This window comes from Felis catus, chromosome E2, assembly GCF_018350175.1.
Source record: "Felis catus isolate Fca126 chromosome E2, F.catus_Fca126_mat1.0, whole genome shotgun sequence".
NCBI lineage: Eukaryota > Metazoa > Chordata > Mammalia > Carnivora > Felidae > Felis > Felis catus.
The window spans coordinates 8,634,289-8,659,110 of NC_058382.1; the positions used below are offsets into that span (position 1 = coordinate 8,634,289).

General features: G+C 57.3%; 3 protein-coding genes and 1 non-coding gene across 5 annotated transcripts in view; 1 reads left to right on the forward strand and 3 right to left on the reverse strand.

Moving 5' to 3' along the window:
* The window catches only part of PPFIA3 (PTPRF interacting protein alpha 3), a 29,473-nt gene extending 10,125 nt beyond the window's left edge, over positions 1-19,348 (reverse strand). The window contains exons 1-24 of the mRNA XM_023245985.2: positions 19,166-19,348; positions 14,803-15,057; positions 14,437-14,538; positions 13,899-14,063; positions 13,493-13,567; positions 13,106-13,180; positions 12,569-12,790; positions 11,030-11,176; positions 10,796-10,930; positions 10,320-10,403; positions 10,016-10,147; positions 9,488-9,550; positions 9,262-9,341; positions 8,844-8,988; positions 8,145-8,332; positions 6,792-7,014; positions 5,998-6,161; positions 5,740-5,867; positions 4,604-4,697; positions 4,070-4,151; positions 3,140-3,340; positions 1,457-1,519; positions 1,263-1,289; positions 44-219 (exon numbers count right to left, since the gene is read on the reverse strand). Coding sequence (XP_023101753.1) covers positions 44-219; positions 1,263-1,289; positions 1,457-1,519; positions 3,140-3,340; positions 4,070-4,151; positions 4,604-4,697; positions 5,740-5,867; positions 5,998-6,161; positions 6,792-7,014; positions 8,145-8,332; positions 8,844-8,988; positions 9,262-9,341; positions 9,488-9,550; positions 10,016-10,147; positions 10,320-10,403; positions 10,796-10,930; positions 11,030-11,176; positions 12,569-12,790; positions 13,106-13,180; positions 13,493-13,567; positions 13,899-14,063; positions 14,437-14,538; positions 14,803-15,042 — 3,011 coding nt within the window. The 5' untranslated portion in view covers positions 15,043-15,057; positions 19,166-19,348. The remainder of the gene's footprint in view (positions 1-43; positions 220-1,262; positions 1,290-1,456; positions 1,520-3,139; positions 3,341-4,069; positions 4,152-4,603; positions 4,698-5,739; positions 5,868-5,997; positions 6,162-6,791; positions 7,015-8,144; positions 8,333-8,843; positions 8,989-9,261; positions 9,342-9,487; positions 9,551-10,015; positions 10,148-10,319; positions 10,404-10,795; positions 10,931-11,029; positions 11,177-12,568; positions 12,791-13,105; positions 13,181-13,492; positions 13,568-13,898; positions 14,064-14,436; positions 14,539-14,802; positions 15,058-19,165) is intronic.
* On the reverse strand, positions 4,257-4,360 carry LOC111558187. The gene has a single exon (XR_002738773.1). It is a non-coding gene; the product is annotated as a U6 spliceosomal RNA (small nuclear RNA).
* Positions 18,662-22,495, forward strand: CE2H19orf73 (chromosome E2 C19orf73 homolog). The gene is given in 5 exon segments (XM_045046930.1): positions 18,662-18,883; positions 19,813-19,953; positions 19,955-19,995; positions 19,997-20,099; positions 20,101-22,495. Coding segments are annotated over 5 exon segments (717 nt in total). The 3' UTR covers positions 20,311-22,495.
* On the reverse strand, positions 20,210-23,835 carry LIN7B (lin-7 homolog B, crumbs cell polarity complex component). 2 transcript variants are annotated; one of them, XM_003997519.5, is made up of 6 exons: positions 23,728-23,834; positions 23,198-23,316; positions 22,851-22,922; positions 22,015-22,224; positions 20,857-21,020; positions 20,405-20,514 (listed from the first exon to the last, which is right to left on the reverse strand). In XM_003997519.5, exons 1-6 carry the CDS (start codon positions 23,762-23,764, stop codon positions 20,493-20,495), a joined length of 624 nt encoding a protein of 207 aa, XP_003997568.2. In that variant the 5' UTR covers positions 23,765-23,834; the 3' UTR covers positions 20,405-20,492. The 2 variants fall into 2 exon arrangements, with proteins under 2 accessions (XP_044902255.1, XP_003997568.2); XM_045046320.1 differs by lacking the exon at positions 20,857-21,020 and having other exon boundaries at positions 20,210-20,514; positions 23,728-23,835.
* Positions 23,836-24,822: the final 987 nt, after the last annotated feature.

Sequence of the window (24,822 nt, forward strand, 5' to 3'; positions counted from 1 at the left end):
AGGCTCCCCCCTGGGCTGTCCCCATTGGCCGGGCAGCCCCCACCTGTGGAAGCTGTCCACCATCTTGAGTTGACCCCGGAGCTCCTTCTTGTTAAGATGATCCAACATGCGGGCATCCACCAGCGACTCCATGAAGTAGCTTCGGTACTGGGGCAGGCCCAGGCTGGGCAGCCAGTCGTTGCCCACCCACTCGTGGTTCATGTCACCATATGCCAGGATCTGGGGCCATGGGCAGGTGGGGGAGGGGTCAGGCCCTCTGACCCCTTCCCATGTGTGTATGAAAGGGTGCACCCCAGCCCCCGACCCAAGGTTGTTCTTTTTCCACCCCACATGAGGACAATGGTCATTCTCTGCTCAGGACAATGGACCAATCCAGTTGTCTCTTACTCCTTCGGAATGACAGAATAGACCCTTGCCTACTCAAGAGTAGGGGCCGTGGACCCGCAGCATCACCATCACCTGTGCACTTTCTGGAACTGGAGAATCTCAGACCCCACCCCAAGGCTACTGCATTCTCACAAGATCCTCGGGCACCCGAACAGCACGGTGTGCGAAGCACTAGGCTAGCACTGTCCCAGCTTAGAACAATGGATTAGTCCAACATCGCTACTCCCCCCAAGTCAGGACCACGGATTCTTCCCACAACAAACGATAATGGATCTATCCATCACCCTGGCACTGTCCAAAAATATTAATGCTATATCTGGCCCAGGACAATATTCTGAATCAGCCCAAAGTCCTGCACTCCCCGTAGCATAAGGAAACAATCAATACCTCCCCCTGACTGGAGGCAAAGACCCCAGTCTAACCTAGGTCAGGGGAGTTCAAGCCTCCCCCTTCTTGAGAACCAAGTGTAGCTCCTCCTCCTCCTCCTCCCCAACTTGAGGCCTGACCTGCCGCCTCCCCAAAATGCTTTCCCTTTTGCCCCAGTACACGGACCGGTCCCACTCCCTCCCAGCCGTAGAGAACACGGACTGCTCGATGTCTCCCTCTAGTTACAGCAGTGGAACAGCCCTGGACCCCCGCAACTCACGATAATGGAATGGCCCACGCCCCACGCTAACGATGGAAAAGTCCAGACTCTTACACCGACCCCCAACAAGCCACAACGAGACGGTCCAAAGCCCAGCTCAGTGCAGCGCCCCCCCGCGGTGGTGATGGAACGCTGCGGCCAGGGTGGGGGTGGGGCTTGGGAAAAGAGGGGTGTGCATGCAGCGTGCACAGCCTGTTCATGCGTCCACGTCCCGCCCCACGCCCCCTACCTGCTCCCAGCTGATCTCCTTGGTCTCCTGACCCGTTAGTGGGAAGAGGGGAGAGAAGGGGTGGGTTAAGGGGCAGGCGGACGGCGGAGGGAGGGAGGGACGAACAGACAGACGAAGGGACAGAGATTCGCCCCCCCACCCCTCCCCAGGGACAGTTAGTGCCACCCCCAAGGTCGCCGGCAGGGGGCACTCACAGGCTTGGTCGTTGCCGTAAGGGACTCCATCTCCTCGTGTGTCATCCACACGTTTCCTGTGGACTGAGGGACAAGGGGTGTTACGGAGGTTGAGAGAGGGCTTGTGGATAGGGGAGGGGAACGGGGTAGTATTCCTAGAGGCCCAGGCCAGATCCATTTATATACATTCTGCTTTCTGCCTCAGAAAGGACAGTCACTGCTCTGGGTCAGGCAGCGGAGGAGAAAACAAATGATCATTTATTGAGCACCTACTGCGTACCAGGCAAAAGAACATGGGCTTTGGGGGCGCCTGGGTGGCTCAGTCCCTTAAGCGCCTGACTTTGTTGCAGGTCACGATCTCGCGGGTTTTGAGTTCGAGCCCCGCATCGGGCTCTCTGCTGCCAGCACAGAGCCTGCTTCGGATCTCTGCCCACCCGCCTCTCTCTCTGCCTCTTACCCGCTTGTGCTGTCTCTCTGTCTCTCTCAAAAACAATAAATAAACATGAAGAAGAAGAAGAAGAAGAAGAAGAAGAAGAAGAAGAAGAAGAAGAAGAAGAAGAAGAAGAAGAAGGCAGGCTCCGGGATCCGACAAATTTAGGTAAATTGCTGGTATTTTGCTGTGTGGTCCTGGGCACAGCGTCACCTCTCTGACCTCACACAGATGGATTCACAATGAGGTGGCAGATACAGCAATGGGACAAAAGTTTGGAGCGGGGAGGGGGCGGTGATATGGGGATGCGTAGTCACATTTATTGGCCACCTGCACCCAGCAACCCCACGGGTTAGGAATTCATACACTGATTCAAAACCATTTATGTAGCTCCTCACGAGTGCACAGTTGGTAGGGTCTGGGATGCACGAGGGGAAATTTGAAAATAGACTGAATAGATGACTTTGATGATAATGGTAACGTCCTTGGATATGAGGGCACGGTGGCTACGTAGGCGAATGTTCTTATTGTTAGCAGGTGCCCTGCAGAAGTCATTTTTCAAGCTAACCAGTAATGACGTCCGCAAATTACATTCAAGGGCTTCAGATAAACACGCGCGCGCGCGCGCACACACACACACACACACACACACACACACACAGCAAGCAGGGCAAGGAGTTAACAATTGCTGAATTAGTTTCTTCGCGGATCAAAGGATAAATATTAGAAGGCAATAAACACTAGGGAGGAAAATTAGGTGTTAATGTGTTGGGGTGATGGGGCGGGTGACCAGTTCAGTTGCTGAGTTAGGGAGGCCTCTTGGAAGTGGTGACATTTGAGGTGAGGCCTCAAGGATAAGAAGGAGAAACAGGACGGGGTGGGGGGGGAGGGGGGGGAGGGGGGGGAGGGGGGCGGGGGGGGAGGGGTGCTCATCAGGGGGGTTTATAAGGAACCACATGAATTCGGCTTTTTCTCCAGGATGGGGTCCCCTCTGTATAAGACAGACTGAGGTGTGGGGGTACAGGGAAGGCAGGGAGACCTGAGGAGGAACACCTCTCCCCCACCCCCCACCCCACCCCACCCCTCGACCCCAGGGATAATCCAGGTGAGAGATCAAGGGAAGGGAGTCTGAGAGACCAGGCTGGAGTTAGGGAGCCCAGTATTGGCTAGTCTGAGGACAAGAGGCGGAGCCCTGAGGCCAGTCTTGAGGACAGTATTGGCTAGTCTTGAGGACAAGAGGCGGCAAGGGCTGGGATTGGCCTCCGGACACTCACCGTGCGGGAGGAGGCGGGCGCTGAGGGCGAGGTGAGGGAGACCATTTCCTGGATGGCGAGGCGCAGCTTGAGCCGGTGCAGGGGGTTGCTGATGCCAATCTCCCGCTGGATCTCCGTGTCCGACAGGTTGGCCATGATGGCACCGCTCTTGACGTTGGCCCGGCAGGCGGCCACATACCATGCAGGCATGCCTACCCACAGCTGGGCCGGAGGAGGGGTGGGGCGGGGAGGGAATGAAGAAACAGCGCATGGAGATGGAGGCAATATGGGAGGGGAAACGGGAGAGACAGGAGAGAAACAGAAAGAAAAGGAGAGAGGGGGAGACAGAGAGGTGGGAAAGTTAGCGGTGAGAAGCAACAGAGACGGGGCAAGGCAAACAGACAAGAGGGTGTCAGGGGGAGACACAGCAGGGGGAAAAGGGGGGAGAGTCAGAGGGTAACCCCCAGAGTCACAGGGGAAAGAGGGACGGGGAGAGACAGAGATGAGGAGAGACATACAGAGATGAGAGAGAGATGGGGAGAGAAAGAAGCCAATGACATTGGGAGGGAGACATGGGAAGAAATGTGGGGAATGACAAAAACACAGATGGAGAGCGAGACAGAAGAGAAGACACAGAGAATCCCATGCAGTCAGAGACATGGGGAGACACAGAGAGAGAAGGAGAGAGACCACAGGAGCGGAGCATAGGGCCGAGGTGGGCATGGCCAAAGGGGCAGGGGATGGGGGGAGAAGAAGGAGGAAGCTGTTTAGATCAACAGCGAGGCTGACCTCTCCCCGGGCCTCATCCCCCTCTGGCCTCCGTCCCCCCCCCCCCCGCCCCCTTCGGGCTACGAGGAGGATGCGGGGTGGCGCTGGGCAGCCCTCAATGGCGGGGCTGTCACAGTCACAGGAGTTGGGGATCAAGATCAGGGCATTTCTGGCCCCCAGTACCTCCAGCCAGGAGACCACGGTGGGCCCATCCCAAGCAGCGAAGGGCAGGCCCTGGCGGCAGGCCTCTTCCAGAAGTTCGTGCCTGGGGGACAGAGGCTTAGGGCAGGAGCTCTCAGGAGTAGAGACCCCCAGCCCTCCAGGATGGGCCCCTTTACCACAAATCCCCCCCCCCCCGGCCCTTTTTTGTTATTTAATGAAACGCTTCGTGAATTTGCTTGTCATCCTTGCACAGGGGCCAAGCCATCTTCTCTGCATCGTTCCAGTGTTAGTATATGCGTTGCCAAAGTGAGCATCCAAAGCACTTTTTATGAAAGTAGAAAATTTGGAAGGAGGTTTTAAGAAAAAAAAAAAAAGTGAATCTCTCTAAGTGGTCTCCCCCAGTCCAATCAAGAAAGAAGAGGAAAAAAAATGATAAAAACTTGGGGGTTCCCAAGTTCTCAGGCAAGCAAATCCCCTTCCAGCATTTTCTTCTCACATATGACCACCAGCCCTCCCCTCCCCCCTCCCCCCCCCCCCCCCCACGCATGCACTCACTTCCTCTTGTTCCTTCGGTCCTTGTCTCCTGGGCCTGTCAGCTTGGCTAGCCCCAGAGGATCCGTGGCCAGTGTCTCGTCTGAGGGTGTTCCTGCTGGAGGCAGGGAGGGGCCAGAGTTTGGAGAGTCTCAAGTGGGAAGGAGATTCTTTGACGTTGGGGGATGCTGAGAAGGATGCCAGGGAAGCAGAGGTCCCGAGGGAGTCGTAAATGAGGCCACAGAGAGGGAATGACAGAGCCAAGCAGGAACCAATTGCACCTCCCAGGCGGTGAATTAGGGACATCCCCAAAATGGGGATGTCTTCCCGGGGCTGGCCTTGGTAAGGTGGTAAATGTTTAACAACTAGCTCTCTGGGGAGGGAGCGGGTATTCCCCAATTTGTAGTGGTTGTCGGTTTCCATGGCGGAAAGAATCCCACAAATTTCAAGCTACCAAGGTAATGTCAAGCAGCTCACTAAATGCCTGCAAGTTGGCTTTCACAAGCCAGTACGAGCAGGCTTCAGGACACCATGTGCCTTGCCTCTAAGCGGTCCTCTCTCCTCCTCTACTAAAGAATAGGCTGGGGCGCATGGGTGACCCAGTCAACTGAGTGCCCAACTCTTGATTTCAGCGTGGGTCATGATCTTGACGGTTCATGAGTTCGAGCCCCACATCAGACTCTGCACTGATGGTGTGGGGCCTGCTTGGGATTCTCTCCCTCCCTCTCTCTGCCCCTCTCCCTGCTCCTGCACGCTTTCTCTCAAAAGAAATAAATAATCATTTTTAAAAAGAGGTAAATGAAATAAATTTGTTTAGCCTTCTCCCCACCAAGTCACACAGGCAGGGCTCAGAGTACCTTCTCCTTGTCCTTCCTCCTTCTTGTTACCTCTGCTGAGTCTGACCCCTTTCACATCCTAGACTCACATGAATGTCAAGTGAATTTGTGAAAAAGAAGATGGAAGGGAGGAACAAAGGAAGGTAGGAAAGAGGGGAGGGAGGGAGGGAGGGAGGGAGGGAGGGAGGGAGGGAGGAAGGGAGGAAGGAAGGAAGGAAGGAAGGAAGGAAGGAAGGAAGGAAGGAAGGAAGGGAGAAAGGGCAAAAGGGAGAAAGGGAGAAAGGGAGAGAGAAAGGAAAACAGGGTTGGCATCAGAGTACTCACCCAGAGAAGAGCTGTCCCGGCCTGGTGGTCCCATTCGTCCCTTCTCCTTCTTGCCAAAGAGACGGCCTATGGATGACTTGATGCTCTTCTTCTTGGGGGCTTTGTGCAGGGAATCTGGGGTGCCTTCACTGGGTGAGCAGGACAGAGTAAGGGCCGACTCCATCTAGGATGTCTCCTCTTCTCCCAAGTCCTTGTCCATCCCCCTGATACACCCTCCCAAGCAAGCCCCTCCCCATCCCATCCTTTGTCCCTGCTGACCTTCCCCGTGAAGGCCCCCCATCTTCCAGGGATCCTGCTTGCAGTGCCAAGGCCTGCGTCATTCTCTCAAGACGGGCAGAGCGGGGAGTGGGAGGTGGGGTGTCTCCTGGGATGGCTGGTCCCTCCCCTCGTGGAGCACCAGCTTCCTCCTTGGGGACATGATTCTGGGGACAGAATAGCAGAGATCCTGAAATGAATTGGAGGGGTCATGTTGGGGGCTCTTCATTAGTTGGGATGTCTACTAGGGAGTGTCTGGAATGGCCTTGGTTCTGGGTACCATTTCTGAAGGTAGCCTAGATCAAGTAGGGGTGAGTTGCAGAAATATAACAGCAATGAGTCCCACTGGAGCTTGACCAGTGTTCATGTAGCCTAGCTTCTGGTGTCAGAAGTGGGATCTGCTCAGACTCAAGAAAAGCTAATAAGTTACTCATTCTGGAAGCTGGGAAACTGGGTTTAAGGCAGTAAAATAGGCCTAATATACCTTATTCCTCCCCAAAGGTCAATTCTGATGATCTAATGGTAGTTCTCAAATGTACGTTTAGTCACAAAAAAAACCTTATAGAAACTTAATGCATACAACAGGTAAAAGCAGGCCAGATTTGACTAAAGTTCAAGTTAAGGTTCATAAACTCAGTAGCTCAGGCTTTATGCCCTTTAAGTTGGAACTTTTAGGAAGAGCTAAGGTTACTTTTGAAAATCACTGGTGTGAGGGGCTATTGTTGCTGTTTGTTGGGGAGCCCTGTATCTGACTTCCCCTGGCCACCCCACCAAATGAAGGATTTCAGAACACTCACAGCTTTGTCGGTGCCCTCGCGGGCAGGGCTAGGAGGTGCCAGACGGGGTGTTGAGTGACCAGAGCTGGGAGGGGAGGGGCTGGCAAGGGTAGAGGTAGTGAGGGAGGGGGGCAGTGAGCAGCTACTGCGGTAGCGGCCCAGTGAGTCCAGGCCAGAGCCAGACACCCGGCTCTCCAGCTCCTCAGCCCTTTGTTCTGTTGTCTCCTTCTCCTCTTGGATGAGCCTGAGGAGGGAATGGGGGGAGAGTGCATGAGAGGACAGAGGCAGGCAATGGGGGACAGAGTCTGGGGATCCCAAAGGGCCAGGAAGGCTTGATGGGGCACAAAGAATTTCTGGGGAAAGCACAATGAGGTTAGAGGGTCTCGGGGTATTCATCATGGCCTCATGGGTTCAATGGGAGTCAAGGGATCATCATAGTTCCAGAGATCATGGAGGAATGGGGGACAACAGAATGATTAGGGTCTACATCAAGGCTACCAGGATGATAAGCTCATGGTTCTGTAAAATCGTAAAGATTACAGAGCGGGAGGTCAAATTCCAAGGAGGAGAGAAAAAGAGCAAGATCATAATAAGATCAGAATAAGATCAAAGTCTCTGAGGTCCACCTAGGATGTGGAACTTCACGGAGTCATTTGGTATGTGAATCGATGCCTCAACTCAGAATGAATGACTTTGGATGGAAAGTGGTGGTCATGTTGGTATATCTGCTGACACCCACGAAGAGTTGTTGTCAGAAAATTGCCAAACAGGGCAATTTCTGGGAAGTCAGGGTAGACTTTATGGCAGTGGAGGATTTATAATAAATTGAGGATTCTTGTTATATTAGGTAAAAATTCTTGGTATCTTGAGTTGAGGTTCTTGAAGTATTAGGATGAGATTCTTGGCGTTTTGGATTGGAGACCTTGTGTTGTGTTGAGATTCTTGGGATACTGGGGGACTCTGGGCATTAGTTGTGTGAAGCCATGACCTCCATGGTGTATCAGAGGACTCTTGGTGTAGTGGCTTAAGAACTTTGGCATTTCAGGATGCAGTCTTTGGTGTATTGGGCAATTGTGAATACTGGATGGGGAATAGGTAGAAAGATGATAGATGGATACACAGATAAATAGATGGATAGATAAAACAATAGATGGATAGATAGATAGATAGATAGATAGATAAGAAGCACATAACATAGGAGACTTCTAGGTGTTTCCTGGGGTATCCTCGTTACTGGAGGGAGTGTTGGGCTGGGGGAGTTCCTTGAAGATAGTAGGACAGGAGATACGCTCAGACCTTCAGATCAGTCTCCAGAGCCAGAGGGGCTATGGGGTCAGCTCAGGCAGGGCAGAGAAAAACTGGGCCAGTGCTCACTTGATCTCCTTGTTAATGGCTTCCAGCTGCTCTTGAAGCATGATGGCCAGCGTCTGCACGTCGGCCTGTCCGCTGGGGGAAAGTAGCTCAGCTCCAAACATCCCCTCAGCCTCCTCTTCGTCTGAGCCGTCCAGTTCCCCAGGGAACGGGGGTGGCATGGACCCCGCAGGGGCAGACCGCTCCCACTCCTGTCTCTGTGTGGGGACAGAAGGATGCCAGGTGGGTGGTGGCCAAAGTAGGTGCTGGGTCTTCCCTCACCTGTACTGATCTTGTCCACCCTCCATGACCCTGCCCATGTCCCCTGAAAATGACTGGCCACACCATGTGATCCCACCCGACTTTGTCTCTTGACAGGTCCCTTGCCTCGACCAACAATGACTCTATCCCGTCTCCTGATTCCACCATTTCCCTTGACCCAGCCCCCTTCCTTTCTTCACCTACACCCCCACTGTAGGATTCTATACCCTGCCCATCCCCCAGACCCCACCCCTCTCCCCACCTCATCATTCCTGTAAAGTTCTCACCAGGTAGCAGGATATCCACGTGAATAGATGTTCAGGCAAGTGGGGATGATGGAGTTGTGGGAGAAAAAAAAAAGACAGCATGGGTCCAGGAGACCCTGTTTCTCAGCCCAGCCCCCTTCCAGAGCCATTGGACGCCACCCCCTGCTCAGTCCAGGCCCCAGAAGTGGCTGCTGACCTTGGAGGACTCATCCTTGACCCCTGACCAGCGGCCCCTCTTGCCTGCCCGGCCACTGCCGGCCCCATAGGGGTCCAGGTGGGCACCAGAAGGTAATGTGGGTGCCTGGGAGTAACGAAGTTCCAGGGCACTACCGGGGAGAGACCTGTGGGCACGGAGAGGGCAGTCAGAGACCAAGGGGTCAGGAAAAGGGAAGAGAGGTCAGGAGTCATGGGAAACGGCCTGGGGTCAGGGGACGGGGAGAGGGATCTGAAGTCAGAGGTCAGGAAAGGTCAGAAGTCATGAAGCCAGGCGTCAAAAATAACAGGAGTCAGCGGAAGCTTCGGGAGGACAGGGAGTGGGGGGTGGGGAAGACCCGGCCACCAGAAAGGTTGCGCTTGGCCAAGGGGGCTCCTGTGGGCAGAAGGACTGTTGTCACCTGGAGTAGGAGGATGGTGGCCTGCCCCGCAGCTGGTCGATCTCCATCTGCATCCGCTCCATCTCTGCCAAGAGCTGCTCCTGGTGGGAGAAAGTTGGAAGCACCGCGTCAGAATCTGCCCCATCCCCGAGAAACAGCCTTCCCCTCCCAGCAATGCCCGCTCCGTGTCCCTGGTCCCAGGCATCCCCCCCCCCCAACCCCCGCGGTCTTCCAGGCCCCTCCTTACCTTGTTGAGCAGCAGTTCGTCCTGAAGCTTCTTCATGTTGGCGATCTCCTCACTCAGTGAATTCTGTGGAGGACACGGGTGCAGTGAGGGGTGGAGCCTGAAACAGGCATGTCCTGGGGGCTGTAAGTGTCCAGGGACTGGCCGAAGGCAACCCCAGGGGAATGAGGTGGGCATGACATGGGGGTTGTGGGGCCAAAGATGCATCTGGGGAGGGGAATCCCTGAGAGCCCCAGAATTTGGCATCCCGCATCATGAAGATTCAAAGTTTGAGGGTGCCAAGGATCAGAGGCTTGGGGAAAAGCCAAGAACTCAGGCTCTGGGTGCCCCAGAATTCAGCCCTCGGGGTGTTTAGACCAGGTGAAAGAATGGTACCAGCCAGACCAGAGAAGTCTGTCGGATTCCAACTCGCAATGCCCAGGTTTGGGATCTCAACTAACATTACGGGGAAAGGTCTGGGGCCCGGGGATTCGGGCAAGAGGCGGTCCAGGCTTCCAGGTTACTGGAGTCCTGGGTCGGGTCGGGGCACACCTTCTCCTCCAGCGCCCCCATGCGCTCCTTGAGGTGCAGCTGTAACCGTTCATTGGACTCGCTCAGCAATTTGTCCACTGTCTCTGACAGCCGCTTGTTGTGGTCATCGTTCATCTTCTCCCGCTGCCGGGCCTGCCCAAAAGTCGGCGGAAGGGGATGATCAGGCCCACCCGGCCCAGAGCACCGCCCCTGCTCTCAGCTCCCGCCCCCGACTCTGCCCCCTTAACTTAGCTCCTCCCCCCGCCCCCCCCCCCCCCCCCCGCCGCTTCAAAGCCCCACCCTCTCCCGTCTTCCGCCTGCTCACCCGTTGCAGCTCCTGGTTCTTTTCCTCCAACTGGGCCTCCAGCTGCCGAAGCCGCTCCTCGAAATTCCCATGACGTTCCTCGGCCTAGTGGACGGAACCCCGAGGCATCTGACTTTGCTCCGCGAGGACTCGGTTGGGCCCAAGGTCCCGCCTCCCCCAAGGCTGGATGCCAGGCCCCGCCCCGCGCGCGCCAGGCTCCTCCTTCGAAAGGCTACAGACTCCGCACTAGGATTCAGGCCCCGTCTTTTCCTCAGGGTCTGTTCTGTCTCTTTTGCGTTCAGAGCCATCCTTTCAGTACAGACTAGAAAACACCCCCCACCAAACCTCCAGGCCCTGCCTGCATTCCACGCTCCCTCACTTTCCTGGACCCCGGGCGCTGCCCCTTTCCCCAGAATCCCAGCTGCAAGTCTCCTACCCTACTAGACGGAAGACCCCGTCTCATCCCCACACTCCCGCCCCCCGGGGCCTCTCCTCACTTTGTTGAGCGCAGCCACACGCTGGGCCAGCTGGGCCTCTATCTCAGGCAAGGTCTCGGCCTTTTGCAGCGTCTGCTGAAGCTTCTGCTTGGCGTCGTCCAGCCACTCGGCTAGCTGACGGCTCTTCTCTTCACTCTGGGGGAGGACACGGATGGGGGACGGGGCGAGCGGGAGAGGCTAGGTCACACGGGCCACGGCCTCGCCCCCACAGCTCCTCCCTGGCCACGCCCTCACCTGCCGGTACAGCGACTCCTTGCTGGCCAGCTCGTTCTCCAGCTTGTCATTGGCGTCGTGCAGCGACGTGGCCTCACGCTGGGCACTCAGGTAGCGCTTCTCCAGCGTCGTGATCCGCTCCTCCATATCCTCCCGCTGCGCAAGCGCCTGCGGAGGGGGCAAAAGTTCCCGTGGACCACAGCTCCCAGAAAGCCCCGGGGGGTGGGGGGGGGGGAGTGTAGGCTTAGAACCCCGGATCGGACACCCCAGGGCATCCTGGGAAATGAAGTCTCCCGTATCGGGGCGTCAGAATGATGGAACCACACCTGCCAAGAACTCCCAGGAATAGCCAACGGTAAGACCCCGACCGACCACCGGAGGGTTGAAATGGTGGTACCACGCTTTCCATGAGCTTCTAGGGCAGTACTGTCTGAGACCCTCCCCCTATGGATGACCTAAGGTCCACGGAAGGGAAGTCTTCACTCTTCTCGGCCCACTTCCCTCAAAAATCCAGGCCTTAGGGCGCCTGGCTGGTTCGGTCAGTAGAGCATGCAACCCTCGATCTGGTGGTCATGAGTTCAAGCCCCACACCGGGGGCAGAGCCTACTTAAAAAATAATAAACTACTGGGGCGCCTGGGTGGCGCAGTCGGTTAAGCGTCCGACTTCAGCCAGGTCACGATCTCGCGGTCCGTGAGTTCGAGCCCCGCGTCGGGCTCTGGGCTGATGGCTCAGAGCCTGGAGCCTGCTTCCGATTCTGTGTCTCCCTCTCTCTCTCTGCCCCTCCCCCGTTCATGCTCTGTCTCTCTCTGTCCCTAAAATAAATAAACGTTGAGAAAAAAAAATAATAATAAACTACTTAAAAAAAATCCAGGCCTTAGGTTTTCAGCAACTTCTAGCACAGCCTAGGCTTAGAACCACAGAGCAAGTGCCCTAGGGTCTCATAAAAAACAAAAGTCCCTTCCATGTAGGAGGCAGCATCTCCCAAGAGCCCCAGGGTCACACATGCTTAGAAAACCTAAGACGGTGCCCCAGGGTCTCATGGGAGATGAACTTCCGTCTGGGAGCCCGTGAGGCGGGACCACACTTTCCAACAGGTCCCAGTGCCACCGAGGTTCAAAATCGGAGGCGAAAGTCCCAATGATGAAGAAAAAGGCTCACTCTCGTTTCTCATCAGATGACTTCCAGAATCCATACCCTACACTTCCCAGCAGTCCCAGGGGCATAGGACTTAGGCTCAAGGGGCCTCAGCCAGGATGGGGTGAAATGCAGACAAAGGAATTCAACTTAGAAGCACAGAGAATTTTCCAACGATAACCTAACTACGACCAGTCATTGAGCGCCTACCATGTATGTGTCATGTTCCAACCCTCTGGCAAGGGTCATAAATCCCATCGTACAGGTGAGGAAACTGAGGCTCAGAGAGGAGGAGAGTCCACCCAGCTTGTGGACTGAATCCAGGCTGCACCATTCCTGAGCTCTGTGACTTTGGGCGAAGGGGGACGGGGAGGGTTAGGGGGAGGGAGGGACAGAGGGCAGCCCAGCAGGGGCTCCGGCCTCACCTCCTTGAGGTCGCGCTGGAGCTTGGCGTTAGCTTCCTCGGCCTTACCCAGCTCGCGGTGGGCGGTGCCCAGCTCCTCCTCCAGCTGGCTCATCTGGCGGCACAACACCGCCAGGCGCTCCCGCAGCTGGCACACCTCCGCACGCTGCCTCTCCAGGGCCTCCTCCAGCTCCGCTGTGCGCCGGTTCGAATCCCCGCCAGGACCAAGGCCGTTGGCAAGGGGCTGGAGTAGGGACAGTGAGAGAAAAAGGGACAGAAGCCAGAGTGGGGGACACAGAGATAGAGGATATAAGGAGAAAGTTGACGGAGGGGAGGGGAATCAAAGACCAGTAAGGGTCCTGGAGGTCACAGAAGTTAGCTAGATGACTTGAATCAGAGGTCAAAGGCCAGAAAGGCTCTTAGGACTTCAGATGTCATAGAGACATTGAGGATCGCATCAAACATTAAACGGACCATCACAAAGTCAGGGGGCTGAGTGGAGGTCACGGGGATGGGGATCCTTGAAAAGCAAGGGGAGCGAGGTACTTGCATCTCTCACCTGCCCATCCCCCTCCTTGCCGGGCTCCTCCAGCCCCGACCGGCGCCTAGACAGCTGCTCTCGAAGGCTCAGGGTCTGGGAACGGGAAAGGGAGATCAGGATAAAGGGAGTCCTAGAGCCCCCAATTCTACTTCTCACTGGCTCTGGTCCTGCCGAGGCCATCCCAACCCCCAGTCTATCCTTGTGTCTCTCCTTGGCCGCCCAGCATGGAGTCCACCCTTACTCATCTCCCTAGCCTCCTTGTGGCCCTGTCCTCTACAGTCTTAACTTACCCCGTCCAACTATTTCCTCCGCAGTCAGTTCCTGCCCTTAGCCCCGAACCCACCCAATCAACTTCGCCCCATTGGTAGCCCCTTAGTCCCTCCTCCTTCTTGGCCACGCCCCCACCTCCTGATTGCTTAGCTCCAACTCCTCCTCCAGCACCGCCACCCGCTCCAGCGCCATCCGCAGCCGCTCCCGGACCTGGGGATGGGAACAGGACAGAGTGAGGTGGAGATCAGACCCAATCTAGGACAGGCAGAAAAACCCCGGGACGTCCTGATGGGGCAACACGAGCATTACTCTATCTATGGTGGGTGTGCAGCTCCAGCCAGTTATCAAGGCAGCCCCACCCACTGGAACCCCCCCCCCCAAATTAATTTTTCTGTTATCAGTCAAGTCCCAATCTGAAGTGACAATCTCAGGCAACATGCCTCCCATTTAGGACATCCCCAATCAATCACAGCCAGAATCTGTCCTATCCAGGGAAGCCCCAGCCAACCACAGCCTTTCGTTCTGCATCCGATTTTCATACCTTCTCATCCAGGGCCTTGTGATGCTCGAAGAGAGATTTTAGAGCCTTGAGCACCTCCACCTCGGAAGAGACCCCACCCGGGGACTGGGCCTGGCGCTTTACCACGGTCATGCGCAGTGACCTCTCGTGCCTGGACACCAGGCATTCCAGGTGTTCAAGGAGAAGCTACAGGGTTAGGTCACCGGGCCAAGGAAAAGAGGCAAGGGAAGAGAGGCAGAGTCAGGACAAGGGTGGTTCAGACAGGTGGGACGGACACACGGAGGAAGGGGTGGAGCCAAGCATAGGGGTAAAGGAGAGAGGTCGGGAAAAGAGAGAAGGATATGAAAGGTCGGGGCATGGTCAAGGAAGGAGTAGTGCAGGAAGAGAGAGCCATTGCGGAGATAGGGGAGAAAATATGAAGCAAGGAGGGGACCAGAGGAGACAGCCAGGCAGTGGTAGTAGGGAGGCAAGATGGGTAAAGAAAAGATGGGTCAGGCTGCAAACCCCCGTGGCCCCGCCCGCCCCGCTTAGGCCCCGCCCCCACGCCCCTCCCCCTCACCCGCGTGTTGTTCCGCTCCGCCTTCAGCTCCGCAATCTCTTCCTCCCGCTCCAGCAGCTGCTCCCGACATAAGTTCAGCTCTTTCGTCAGAGCCGCAAACTCCTGTCCAGATGTGGGCAGGAACCGGACAAGTAGATCAATCCTTTCCCCATGTCCCTCATTACACAGGACTGGAAGTTTGAAGGCCCCGCCCCTCCCTGCTAAATCCCCGCCCCTTTCCGAGGCTCAGGCTCCGCCCATCACCGGCAAGGTCTCCCCCCCCCCCCTTTCTAAGCGCCAAGTCCCGCCCCTTCCGGACCGCCCCCTCCGCGCCTTCAGTGGTCGAGGTCCCGCCCCCCGCAAGCCCCGCCCCGGTGCCGCCCAGACCTGGGGCAGAGCGATGCTGAGCTGGCGCTGCAGCGAGTCCTTCTCGTGGCCCAGCTCGCGCAGCCGCAACTGTGCCGTAGCCAGCCCGTCCTGCGCCTCGCGCAGCGTCTCCAGCAGGCGCTCGCGCTCCGTGAGCATCGTGACCATAAGGCGCTCCAGCTCGCCGCCCGCCTCGTCCGGGCCCAGCGCCGAGCCCCGCCGGCCATCCTCGCTGATGGTGGGCATCACCTCGCACATCATGGCGGCGGTGCTGGCCTGCGGGAGTGGGGAGGGGGCAGGGAACAGAGACCGGCCTCGTCGAGAAACTGAGGCACGGCCATTCGGATACTACATGGTGGAAACTGAGGCGGGGCAACCCAGGCTTTGTACTGAAGAAACTGAGGTCCATCCATTCTGATCATGGCACAGGGTAAACTGAAACCCATTGCTCTCACGAAATCAGGCCCAGCTACCTAGGTGAGAGCATCTGGGGAAACCGAGGCCAGACGCCATCAGGCACTGGCAGCAAATCTAGGACCAGTCTAGTCAGAGAAACCAAAGCCAGGTGACCCATTGCCTGAGTCAATATGGGAAAATCAGTCTCTCCCTGTTCTGACCCTGCTGGGGGCCGGCATTAACCCACTGCATGAGTGAGAAACCGGAAGCTCAAACGAGAACCATGCATTCAGGAGGCCAAGGAACTGGGGTCACAGAATTAGGTCAGTGGCACCGTATAAGGTCACAGGGATGTGACCTATACAGCCCAAATCCTGCCCTCAATTTTCCAGATATCTGGATCCCAGCTCCAGAAGAATCTAAAAACCACTCCATTTGCTAGCCATCTCCCACAGCCTAGGAGTCCAAGATCCAGCTCCCTCCTACCTCAGGTCACAGCAGGCTAGGTCCCCAATTCCCTTCTTTCCCCTAGACCCAGGAGTCTGAGCCTCCAGCCGCTTCTTCCCCAATCCTGGGGGTCAGACAGGGACACAAGAATCTGAGCTTTCAGTCTCCAACCTCAGACCCAGAAATCCCAGCCTTCAGACCCCTCTTCCCCCAGAACCTAGGAGTCCAGGCCCCCAGGTCCCAGGAATCTGGGTGCATGAGCTGTGGGCGGAGATAAAGGGAGGTCTCCCGAGCCGCTCCCTCCACACACATCAGGTCAGACGGGTCCAGCTGGCCCGGTGGAAAGCAGAAGGGACTTTCGCTCCGTTCCCTCCTTTCCTTCTGTCCCTTCAAGCAGCAGCATAACCGGTTCTGAGAGTGGATAGTTCCCAGCCCCACCCAATGTGCAGACTATGTCCAAAACCTGGAACTGGGGTCTTGGACTCCAGTGAGAAGAGGAGGGGCTGGAGGGCCCTGGAACCTGGGAGAGGAGGCAGACAATCGCCTTGGTCTTTGAAGAGGTACACCTGGGAATCTAGACACCGGCATGCCAGCCCTCAGAGGCCAAACTCATGACAATGTGTATAAGGAGACAGGTCAAGACCAACATCGTGTCTAAAACCCAGAACCTACTCAGGAGATGCAGACAGGATGTTTTGGAGAAGCCGCTCCGGAACTTCAAATGCACTGAGAAGGAAATGAGACTTAGCAAGGCCGGATGTAGAATCTAGGAAGCCACTGGCGTGAATACAGCACAGAGGGCGGAAAATGTACAGTAAAATCCTCACATAGGGCTAAGGAGAGGGAGGGGCACATTCTAGAACCCAGACCTAGAATCTTGAACCAGCCCAAAGCAATCCAATATGTTAAAGAGTATCCGGGTCACCCAAGAACCCTGAACACAAAGGGGTGCAGAATGACATCTAAGAACATACCTAATGCAATGCATAACGAACCCAGTCAGGAGAAATAATCTAGAAAGTGACACCTACCAGGGATGCAGGTACAACAAAGAACAAATCAAGAGCCACACTCTTAGCTTTATCATGTGTCTACATGATAGACAGAAGGGAGAAGATATGCTTCAGAATTGAGAACAGGCCCTGGAGGTGGGAAAAAACCCTAGAAAGTAGCAAGGAGTCTGCCTGGAACTTAGAAGTGCCTGGGGGAAGATGCAGAAGCATGCTGGGAATTGGGAATTTACTGGCATAAGGACTGAGCTGGCAAAGGAAGGGGGGAGAGATGTTCTGGAAATGAGGACATTTCTAGCTGAAGACTCCAAAAAGAGGAGATGAGCCTAGAGCCTGCTAAGAATGCTAAAGTAGCAGATGGAGGAGGAAGCCCACGATCCGCCAGGAGATAAGTTCTACACAAAGGTCACATTAGGGAAAAGATGGACAGAAAAGGTGGGAATGGATGGGCCTAGAACCCAGTACCTGCAAAAGGGGGAAGACGTACAACATTTCAGTGGGGATCCTTTAGATTTAAGACCGCAGAATTGGATTGGAACCTAAAACAGGAAAGTGCCTTTTAACATTGATAGCCCAATTTGGAAAAAAGCTAGAGCCCATATCTGGAACACACATGTTCTAGAATGTAGAATGTTCCCGGGGAGAGAAAGGAATCTAGAACAGTGCCAAGGATGTGGCTGAGCCTAGAACACACCTAAAATAAAATTTTCGCAGAGAATCAGCAAGTTCTGGTTTCGAAAAATTTGGAACACGTGTGAGGAGAAGGTGGGATCAGCATTTAGCTTGGGGGCACTACCAAGATATTTGAATTCCTTGGGGAAACACACGCCTAGAATTGACCGCCTAATCTAGAATTTAGAATACACCTTGGGTGAAAACGGAACAGAGATATTGACTGAGAGTGTTCTCAGACTTAGAATGAATCTAGAGTATGGCAAGAGCACAGTTTAACCGGAAATATGGAAGATAGCGGGTAGGTTCTAGATCATCTGATGAACCTAGGTCACAGAACACATCTAGAGGAAGGGGTGTATGTTTGGCTCATCAGCCTGAGAAGGTGCACTCGGAGGATGAGACATCATAACACAGGAACATCTTGATGGGGTGTTGGAAACATCTCAGGAAGCTGGGTCTCAGGGAAGAGAGTAGAGAGCCCCCAGCACCTGAGATGATATGCGGACGAGGCGGGGGTTTGTTAAGGCCAAGGGAGATGTCAAGTAGATGGGGTTTGTGAGGCTGTGGGAACCTGGGTTCCTAAGAGTTAGAGCTAAGGGTCTAGATACTTGGTGGGGGCCTGGACTCCTGGAGATAAAGGACAGGGGATGGAAGCTCGGAGCCCAAGTCCTTGTTGGGAAGGAGGGCTGTGGCAGGTGGCTTCGGTGAGCAGTACAGAAGCTGGGGTCTGAACCCCTGGGTCCCTGAAGGGGATACAGGACCTGGGACAAAGCATCTAGGTCTCCAAGGGGGAAAGGTGGGCAGAAGGCAGAGAATTGCATTAAGAATTGCATTCCAAGCCCCTGAAAGGGAGAGAGTCATGGTGCCTGAATCCCTAATCAGGCAGCCGCTGGGGTGCCAGGAGCCTGGGTATAATTGCCTGAGGGGCACAGGGGCTGCTGCACTGGGTTTCTAAAGGGGGCAAGAGCTGGGAAACTGAATTCCCAGGTCCTGAGGGGCTGGGGGCTACCAGCTAGGGCCTTTAGGCAGGCGGAGTGAACACTGACAGGGTTCCCAGAGTCAGGTGGGAGCTGAATCCCTGGGTGCCAAGGTCCCTGAGGTGGACTAGGCAGGAACATTCAGAAGCCCTGACTCCTCGAGAAGCAGCTGGGGTCCCAGAAGCCTGGGGTACTGAGGACGCGGCCGAGAGGCTGGCCAGAGGAGCCCTGAGGCCCAGGCGCCCGGGTCAGAGAGGGCCCGGGTATCTCCGGGTCAAAGGCGCGGCTGGGGGGATCCCGGCGCCGCAGGCGCCCCCTCCCCGGCGGCAGCAACAGCAGGAGGTGGGGGAGGTGAGGCTGCCGAGTGAGCTGACCATGGACAGCTCCAGAGCGGGCCTGTGTCCAGGGCGGCCGCCGAGCCGGCCTGGACGGAGGGACCGGGCTGGCTGTTCAAGCCGGAGGGCTGGAGATGGGCAGACCCCGTGCACGAATAGGGGACTATGCAGACGCGACGGGGGGCAGCTGGCCCTAGCTGGGAGATCTGACACAGCCACAGCAGGTGTCTGGAGCTCCCGGGACTGGGCCGAGGAAGAGAATGTAGGTCCAGAGGAGGCTCCCGGGGCTGAGCTGAGAAATCCAGGCTCCTGGGCCCTGGACGAGGCGCAAGGCGGCAGTACGCCTGGAATTCTAGGGTTCGGTTGGGGACTCTGAGAACCGGGAGGGGCACGCCTGAGTGTCTGGGGTTGGGCTGTGGAATCTGGGCTCCAGGGCCCCCGGGTATAAAGAAGGGAGTCCAGGATCTCGGCAAGGCGAGGGAGGCTCGGCGAGGGGTCCCCGGGGTGGGCGCTGCCAAGCGGGCTGGGCCGGGCTCTCACCTACCTGGTCCGCGGCGGCTGCGGGCGGAGCTGGGCTGCAGGAGGGACGTGGGGTGGGGTGGGGGGACCGGGCGGGGCCCCTGGCGGCGGCCGGGGCCCGGATCTGTGGCTCCGGAGCCCTGTCTCCGCCGCTCGCGCGGGCTCCGCGTCTCTGGCTCCGGCTTGGGAGCTGGGGACCCCCCTCCCCCTCACAGTCTCACAGACCTCTACCCCCTAAAATAGCCCCCTGCCCCTATCACCGTTCAGCCTCCCCCCCGCGAGGCCGAAGCCGCCAGATCCAGGGGTGCCCACCAGCGCCCCCAAAATCCCACCTCCCCCCCAAAAAAATTCCTCCTCCCTCCCCCCCACAGCTCCCGTGCGGTCGTGGCCCCTTTAACAGGAGACTGACAGACGGCCCTGAATGGCCAATGGAAGGCGTCGTCGGAGCCGGCCGGTGGCTAAACCCCGCCTCCGCACGGACTGGGAGGGGTCGCGCGGGCGGAGAGCGGAAGGCGGGGCTCAAGGAGCGCCGGCCAATAAGCTCGCGGCGTGCGGCGGCTGGGGCGGGGGGCGGAGCCCGGCAGGGGGATGATGTCACCTGGAGCTAGTGGCGCGCGGCGTGGAATGCGAGTCGCGACCCCGGATCCCGGAGGTGGCGCGCGCTAGCCCTAGCGCCGCACGGGACAGCAGGGCTGGACCGGCGGTGAGGTGGGACTAAAGGTTGGATTTTAAGGCGGGGGCGGCTCCCGGAGACACGCGCTCAGGTTGGAAGGTGGGGTGAATGGCCGGTCGGCGAGTGCACCTTACTCTGCACCCCCTGCGCCCACCTTGGGAACTGCACGCGGCACCCTCACCCCCCCACGCTGGTGATAGTACGGCCTGCAGGCCTCCCCTGGCGAACGAAGCTAATGGTTCGTTCCACCCCGCCCACACAGAGGCTGCCCACCGGCTCTGCAGCTTCTCGGGACTCCTCCGTCAGACCAACTACAGAAGGGGTTTGGCCTTCGCCCTCAGTCTCTCTTAAGGGCAGGGGACGTTGTCTTCGGCTCTGACCCCGCACTCGGACCCAGACCAGGTCCCAGCCTCCGCCTTGGACTTATCCCTAGGAAGCCGGCCAACCACCGCCTTCAGACCTTGGGGGAAAGTTCTGCCTCTGCTCTCAGGCTCTGAAAAGCAGTCTCTGGACTTCAGCTTCTCTCCACCCACCCCCACCATCTCAAGACACTCTAGCCCCAGGATGCAGGACAGATACACAGACACTCAATGAGGGTCAAAGATCTTTAAATAAGGAGCCGGTGACAATAAATACTGTACAGGGGAGGGGGTGAGGGTGAGGGTCCAGATCTGTGGTTTCAGCCTCGAGACTCCAAGGACCTGCAAAGAGGGGGAAGAGAGGGGAGTCAAGCTCAGGGAAGGGGACCTGGGGAGGCATGGGAGAGAGCCGGGCCTGGGCCCAGGGCAGTGGACTGAGGGATTCTGGAGAGTCGGCTGCAGACCTTGGGATGAAAGTGGGCCTAGGAGACCCCCCAAAGGATTTAGCCAGGATAGCTTGTGAGAGCCTGGGTCAGGGGTCAAGGGTCAGAACCCCAGAGAGAGGAGCCGGGGCTGGGGGTGGTGGCCATCAAGGTCCCAGAAGTCACTGGTCTGGTCTGGTCTGGGACTCTGGGGATAAAGGAGGCGGTGGAGGCCGCAGGGGTGTGGTGGCAAAGGGCTCACGAGTAGCTCTGGTGCTGCTGGCGCCGGCGAGCAGAGCGCATCTTCTCGAAGCGGGCCTCCATCTCCTCCAGCACGCGAGGCGTGTAACGCACCACCAGCTTCACCGAGCCCTGGGCTGCCTTCAGCAGCTCCACTGCCTTCTCGTGCTGCTCACCCTCAACACTCTGCAGGGTGGTGTACAGACACCTGGGCCTGGGGCCTCCCACCCACACCCAGCCCCGACCCTACTGTGGGTGAGCCTGGTACCAGCCCGGGCTGCCAGGGCCTTGTGTCCTTCTGGGAGAGGCACATTCACTCTTGGCTCAGCGTCCTCCTCCCCCCAAACCTGCCAAGTTCCTCATGTCAGGGACAAGCCCTCAAAGCCCTCAGTCACCAAGCCGGACCTCCAAGTCCACCTTTATCCCCTCCCTCCCCAAAGCCTGCTGTTCCCCGGCCCCATCCCTCCTGCGCTGACTCCCTACTTTGTCCCTGCCACCCTGGCCCCAGTTCAGGCCTCATCTTCTCCCCAGGGACTTTCACCTAGCCTCCTCCCTAGAACTTCTGGCCTCCAGTCTCTACCTTCAGTCCATCCCCTACAGAGTTCCAAAGGGGTCCTTCGACCCCTCCAAGCTGAGCCTATCCCTCCGCTGTTCACAGCCTTCCCAAGGCTCCCCAGAACCCTTGAGACGAAGTCCCAGCTTCCCAGGTTGACACTCGGGCCCTGTATGGCTGGCCCCAAGCCCTTTCTGTTCAGCTCAGAGGAGTGTAGAGTCACAGCCCCGACCTACAACATCCTCAGCTAGTAATACTCTTCTCTACCCTATTTGCCTGGAGAACTCCTCTGCATCCTTCAAAACCCAACTCAAATGTTCCTTCCTCTGCAAAAACTTCCCTCACCTACGCTGGTCTGGTGTCCCATTTGGGCTCTCATAATGCTTTGTGCTTCCTCATTATTATCTCCCTGGATCAAGATTATTTCAGTCAGAGTCTATCTCTCTCACCAAAAAGGAGTCCTTGAATATGGGAGCTGAGGCAAACTTCTTTCAGTGTCTCTAGCGGTGCCCAGCACAGGGCTGGACAAAGAGGCAGTGCTCAAGCGGTGCATGTTGAATGAATGTCAAAAGCAGGGACTGTGCTAACCTTGAACAGCCCGGGAGCCCAGCCTCAGTCCCCACTCACCACGCCATTCACGGACAGCAGCTGGTCGCCGCGCTTGAGGCCTCCGTGGCGGTCAGCTACGCCTCCAGGGATGACACGGGAGATATAGATGGGGGAGTTCTGCTCTTTGCCCCCCATGATGTTGAAGCCCAGGCCCTCATCTGTCTTGGGCAGCTCCACTACCCTGGGATGTGCATGGCCCTCACTGGCTGTGAAGGCAGCCACTGTGGCCTAGGAGAGAAAAAGTGTGGGGAGGTGAGGGCCCCTCCCTGGTGGGTGTACGGACGAGGGGGGAGGATCTGGGCCAGGGAGAGCAATTTAGGCCAGATCACTTTCCCCACTCACCACTCACGGGGCACCTGCCGCCGTTCAACACAAGCTCACACTGTTATGAGTCCCTTTTAGTTCCCTCTCAATGCTTCAGACATCAAAGAGAATGTCTCCATTTTGGTATGAGTGCCTCTTAAATACTCACCACTTGCCAATCTCGATTTTTAACAGAGAAAAACAAGGCCTGGAAGGAACTGAGAGCCTCCAAGGGGCGGCAAGAAATAGCATACAACTATAGTTTACTAAGATTTCAGTGTTTAATGCTATTTCGTTGTATAGGTGTTAAAGGGTATCCTCTTGTCAGGTATGCGGTACTAGCTTCCACTGGCGGTTGCTACAGATGCCTTTATATGACATTTAAGTAAAACGTGAGATTATTGAAAAGATCAGTAAATAACAATAACGCTGGTACACAGATTCGGCAAAAATCATGAAGGAGGAAACGGGCACAGTTGACTTTAGGAAGATACTAAACCAGACCATGCAGTTCAGCGGATAGCGTGGGTGATGGGGTGGGGGACACCAACCTTGGCCGTGGCGTGGGCCCGGATTTCAGCACTGCCGGTGATGTCCAGCGTGTCATAGAGCTGCTCATACACCTGGTGAGGACGCAGCAGCATCAGCGAGCCACCAGCCCCCTCCTCCCTTCAACGCCGGAGTCCAGGCCCGCAGACCCTCCCACCCAAGGATCCGCCCCGCCCCCGCGACCTGGAGCCCGAGGAAACTACAACTCCCGAAGAAACCCGGAGCTGAAGCGCTGGCACCCCAAGGCGGGCCGCCCCCCGGCGCTGCTGGGAGGCGTAGTCCCTGAGCTCGGGGCGACGATCAGGACGGGCGGCCGCCCGCCCGTGTCCCGGCGCCGCGCTGCTCTCACCTCCCGGATGGCAGAACAGAAGCGGCTCTGCAAGACTCGCTGGAGGGCCTGCAGCTTCTGCGGGGGCAGCTCCCCGCTGCGCTGGAGCCTCTCGAGGAGCTCCACCGCCCGGGACACGTCTGCGGGGCGGGGGCGGGGCGCACAGACACAGAGTCAGAGACACGGAGAAGCTCGGGGAGATGCGGCCAGAAACCAGTAAGGGCGAACGCAGACAGATCCCGGGAAAGACAGCCGAGTCTCAGTCGGACACCCGCAGAGTTGCCGGTGGCAAGGGAGACTGCGGCCAGCCAGGCGCCCTGCGCCCCAGAATCCCCATACGCACGCAGGCAGGGCTGTGCGGTGGGCGCCCCTCCTGGGCCCGCTAGCCCACGGACCCTCCCACACCCACGAACGGCCGACTCGCGGCGCCCCGCCCCGCCCACCCCCGCTCGGTTTGCCCGCCCACCCGCCGGGGCCTGGCCGGGAGGGGCGGGGACCGGGGTCCCGGACGCGGGCCGCGGCCGGTGGGCAGGGCCCCCTGGCGCGCTTACCCCGCTCCAGCCCCAGCGGCTCCACCAGAGCAGCCATGTCGGCGCCGCCGCCGCCAGCTGCCCGCCTGCCCGGTCTCCGGCGAGGAGGGCGGGGCCGCGCGAGGCCACGCCCCGGGCGGCGGGCGCCCCCTGCGGGGGCGCGGCCCGACGTGCGCTCGGCTCCCGGCGTCGCGGCCGCCCCACCTGCCGCCACGCCTGTCTGGCTGCCCTACCCGCGGCTGGCTGCCGAAGGTCTGTCCGGTTTGCGACCCCTCGTCTTGCAGCTTCTGTTTACACCTCTTCCGTTTCGGTCTGCCCTGCCCGCCACATCTGTCTCTCCCCTTTCTCTTTTTTCCACGTTTGTTGGACAAACGTTATGTTAAACATCCGGACACTCCGGTGAGCAGGACAAACCCACAGCCCTCAAGGAACTTAGTCTACGGGGGAAGGGAAGTAGGCAACCAGCTGCGACTGTGACAAATTGGAAGTAAGGAGGTGATGATCTAGGACGGACACTGACGTAGAGTCCTTGGAGGGAAGTTCATCAGGAGGTGGGGCATGGATCATTTTCCAGGCAGAAAGGAGCCCACGGGGTAAACATTAAGAGTGGTTCATGACGGTGAAAAGGTAGGCGGCATACAGGTTATGCATGGCCTTGTGTGTTGGCATACACATGACGAGGATTTTGGACTTCATGGTAAGTCCTAAGAGTACTGTGGTATTCCAACGTGTATTTTAAGATCCGTGCAGCCACCGTGTGCGGACTGGATTGGATGGTAGCCATAGTGGAAGCAGGAGGCTCTCCCAGCAATCCCGTGATGGCTTGGACCAGGACAGAGGCAGGGAGGATAGGTGGACAGATTTTGAAACGTCGGGACGTGTCCTGGTAATTTGCTGTGTATGATACTAAGGTGCCGGTGGGGCCTCTTGTTAAGATGGTCTATGCTGGAGAAGGATTATCGGATATATTTTCAATCTGAGGAGCCCGTGCAGCACCCAAGTCTGAAAGCAGTACTGAGCATTTGGGCAAAGGTGGTGGATAAGACCATAGGAGTGGACAAGAACGCTGGGTACAGGGTAGTATAGGACGAAGAGGACCTAGGACTGCTAACATTT

What these genes read in the sequence shown, in the direction of transcription:
- LIN7B (XM_003997519.5), bottom strand. Translation starts at nt 23,764, where the DNA reads ATGGCTGCTCTGGTGGAGCCGCTGGGGCTGGAGCGGG. An exon ending in GCCGCTGGGGCTGGAGCGGG is followed by an intron (nt 23,317 to 23,727) that starts GTAAGCGCGCCA and finishes CCCGCCCCGCAG; the next exon opens with ACGTGTCCCGGGCGGTGGAG. An exon ending in TGCTGTCCGTGAATGGCGTG is followed by an intron (nt 21,021 to 22,014) that starts GTGAGTGGGGAC and finishes ACCACCCTGCAG; the next exon opens with AGTGTTGAGGGTGAGCAGCA.